Genomic DNA, 3,579 nt, shown 5'->3' with positions numbered 1-3,579 from the left:
ATTACATTGAGTTGGAAAGGTGTCAATGTTACAAATATGTTTTGGTCATTGTGGATGTGTTCAGCAGATGGGTCGAGGCGTATCCGACTATCGATAATAAAGCTGCTACTGTGGTTAAAGTCTTGATGAGGGAAATCATTCCCCGGTACGGTATACCAGCTCAGTTAAGTTCTGATAATGGGCCTCATTTTATTGGACAAATTAACAAGGAGTTTTGCTCCCAGTTGGGCATACGCCAGCAGTTACACTGTGCTTACAGCCGCAGGCAGCCGGGTTGGTTGAGAGACACAATCAGACCCTCAAAACTAAATTGGCTAAATTAAGAGCAGACACGGGACTGACATGGCTTAAGTTGCTCCCCGTTGCCCTCTTCCAGCTGCGGGTTACACCTGCGGGACCAGCCCGGCTCTCTCCCACCGAGATTCTTTATGGCAGGCCTCTTAGAACTCCTTGGAGCCTGCAGGTTCCCAGACGGGTTCAGTTTCATCAGATGACTGAAGAAATGACCACCTATGTTCTAGCCCTTACGCAAGTGCTCAAGGAACTCCATGGCCAAGTCCGCGCGGCTCACGAGCCATTGCCCCCAGTACCTAGCTCACTTTCAGTCCAGCCCGGTAGTTATGTCATGGTCAAAAATTGGACTAGGAAGGGGTCGGAGCCGCGATGGGACGGGCCCTTCCAAGTTCTCCTTACCACCCCCACAGCAGTTAAAGTGGAAGGGCGAGGTGCTTGGGTCCACCTACATCACTGTAAATTGAGTCCATCTCCACTACTGTAAAGGTCGGATACTAACCTGCCTCCCTTCTCCAGTGCTATTTTCCAGGTGTGGAGCATGATGGAGTGGCTGCGCATCGTCTGTCTGATATTTGGCCTCACTTCGCTTGGCGTGTTATTGGCGATGGACATGGAAAAGGGGAATATTATGTATCTGTGTAGCCCCAACCAATCTACAAGGATACATCACCTATGCACAGGTGATGTTCTTCACTGCCCCCATATACGAGGACATGGTATCGACTCATGGAAGGTCATCAAAGTTAAGGAGAATGTGGGAGTCATGAAGCAGCTGCACCGGTCCCGGCGATGGGAAGGGAACATTATATGGACATTGCCTTGTTTTTGGAATACATGTAAATTTGATTTTGGATGTGTTAAAAGTGGTACAATAAAGGTAACATCAGGCTGTCAGAAGAGTGTAGGAAGAGACCATGAGAAAGAGAAAGGGACTAGAGAGAGGACGGGGCGTGTGAGAAGGGAAGTACAGCTAGAACGTAGGTTACCGGGAGATACACTTAAGTTAATTAAAGGCCAAACTGAGGAAAACCCGGGTAGTATGAATCTCTTCTACCAGATTTACCACCGTCTGTATGGCCAGGGACGGGTTGTCTGCTACCCAAACCCCGCAGCGGTGTCTAGGTTATTTTCTGTTTCACCGCTTTGGGGCACTCCCCAAACGGTGGTTCATTGTCAGCATTCCGAACCACTGCCCGAGCAAGTCACTCTTCCTTACGATCAGGGTTCAGCACCACCGGCTATTTGCCTTCCCCTTCCTCGGGATAATTCCCATTCACAGTACGATAGGCTGCGACGGTGGAGGGCGTACATACCTAGCCACTTCACTCCCAATAGGGATTCCCGGTCGTACGAGAATTGCTTCAGCAGTGAAGGATATGGCTGTTTGCTGGTAGAGGTGGACACAAATATAACATGTCTGTTTCCCACCTGTACGGACAGGAGGTGCCATATCACCCAGGCGTCTGGCCAATGCGTTTGTTACAACATCACTTGCGTTCCATTGAACGCCGGCCTCCAGCTCCTCTGTGGCTGGGCGAATGTCTCTCATATCACTGTTGGGACTAGGGCTTTCCGCATTGCTGGGCGGCCCGAATGGGCATTTCAAAATTGGATAAACTGGGCTACTGGGAGGTCCTTACGCAACCGATATGCTGATTGTGATGCTAGTCTCCACACGGAACAAGGATACTACTTTTTATTTAATGGTACGGCGACCAATGTTTTGTCACCCCCATTTCCCCGCCGAATTGCTATAGGGACTCTAGTCCCTACCACAGTCCCCTGCCCTTCGGCGTGGAACCTGCATAATCAGTTAGCATGCCGGGCAGTCTCTGCTGAATTTTGCGAGAACTGGAAAAAACCTCAGGTTCTTGCACCCAACCGGGGCCACTCAGCCGGGTGGGGCATTCTGAGCGTATTGACACTGGGAGGTGTGGGGGGTTCCTTGGCTGTTAGTGATCGGAATTATTTTATTTGCGGCCTTACCATCTTGGGAAATGAAACCTTGGGGGCCCTCGGGGCAATAACTAAGGAGTTGTCTCAGCTACGGTTGTTTGCAATGCAGAACCGGTATGCTCTTGACTATCTTCTGGCCCGTGAGGGTGGGGTATGCGCCATAGTACAGGGCAAGTGTATTATGGGGGTTCAGGACTTGACCGCTAACATCACTAAATTTATGGATCGCATACGGGATCACTTGGACGGGATGCAGGATCCTGGCTCTTGGGGTAACTGGGGATTTGGAGGATGGAAGGACTGGTTGATAAATATGGCCATGTATCTAGTGGTAGCTATCGGCTGCATCTTTGTGGGCCTGGCCATCCTTAAATGTGTGATGGGTAGAATGCGGGGTGCACTAGATCAGATCACCGCCCCAATCACCGAGAAAAAAAATTTAACTGTTAAAATCCATGAGGGTGAGGCAGATGAAGGGGGGCTAAGACAGGAATTGGAAATGCAGCGACGGATCTTTTTAGATGAGGAACCGTAGCTATGGATTGGATAGTTCGGTTATCATGGAATGATAAAAGGAGGGAATGATGAATGTGATATAAAATAGTTACTTTAGAGATACTAGTTAATGTAATGTAGAAATAAGCCACTTTGATTCTGGCAGTTAGGGACAAAGGGGTTTGAGACCGCATGGAAAAAGCAGGAAGAGGTGTGTCTATGAGAGTGATGCTGCATTGATAGGGGCCAGAGAAAGGGATTGGAAGTGAGCCAATCAGAATAGATTAAACAGGTCAGGAGGGACATAGGCTGACCTATGTCCGTCGAGTATGTGAAACTTGATACCATTTGAATTGATTTTGCAGAGATCCCTTTGTCTTTTAGTCAGTCGTTTTTCTGGGGTGTAAGAGGCTGGATGTCTTTTACGTTTCTGTAAGATGATTAAGCTTGCAAGCTAAATAAATAACTTCTTTTTACGTGCGAATCCGTCTCAACTTTTATTGAGGCCAGACTGACAGAGAAAGAAATTTGGGGATCTACAATGGGGGCCGGAGAATCACGCGGGGGGGGGGCCCCACCAACCGGCGCGGCACGATTCCCACCCCCGCCGAATCTCCGGTGCCGGTGACTTCGGCAACCGGCGGGGGCGGGATTCACGCCAGCCCCCGGCGATTCTCCGACCCGGCGGGGGGTCGGAGAATCTCGCCCCAGATTCCTGATGCTTCTTGCGTTGAAGTATACACGCTTCAACCCATAGCCGTGCCTGCAAGTACTCTCCTTTGTCAGTGTTCCCTTCCCCACTGCCTCATTACACGCTTTGCCGTCCTGAATATC

General features: G+C 49.8%; 1 protein-coding gene across 1 annotated transcript; it reads left to right on the top strand.

The window, feature by feature from the left end:
- Positions 1 to 724: 724 nt before the first annotated feature.
- LOC140430886 (uncharacterized) lies at positions 725 to 3,221 on the top strand. Its single transcript, XM_072518664.1, has 2 exons — positions 725 to 2,161; positions 2,586 to 3,221. The coding sequence occupies exons 1-2, from the start codon at positions 833 to 835 to the stop codon at positions 2,628 to 2,630; spliced, it is 1,374 nt and encodes a 457-aa protein (XP_072374765.1). The 5' UTR covers positions 725 to 832; the 3' UTR covers positions 2,631 to 3,221.
- Positions 3,222 to 3,579: the final 358 nt, after the last annotated feature.

This window comes from Scyliorhinus torazame, chromosome 10, assembly GCF_047496885.1.
Source record: "Scyliorhinus torazame isolate Kashiwa2021f chromosome 10, sScyTor2.1, whole genome shotgun sequence".
Taxonomy (NCBI): Eukaryota; Metazoa; Chordata; class Chondrichthyes; order Carcharhiniformes; family Scyliorhinidae; genus Scyliorhinus; species Scyliorhinus torazame.
Note: the sequence above shows the minus strand (reverse complement) of the source record. Positions and strands in the feature narration are given on the sequence as shown.

What these genes read in the sequence shown, in the direction of transcription:
- LOC140430886 (XM_072518664.1), top strand. Translation starts at nt 833, where the DNA reads ATGATGGAGTGGCTGCGCATCGTCTGTCTGATATTTGGCCTCACTTCG. An exon ending in AGAACTGGAAAAAACCTCAG is followed by an intron (nt 2,162 to 2,585) that starts GTTCTTGCACCC and finishes ATCTAGTGGTAG; the next exon opens with CTATCGGCTGCATCTTTGTG.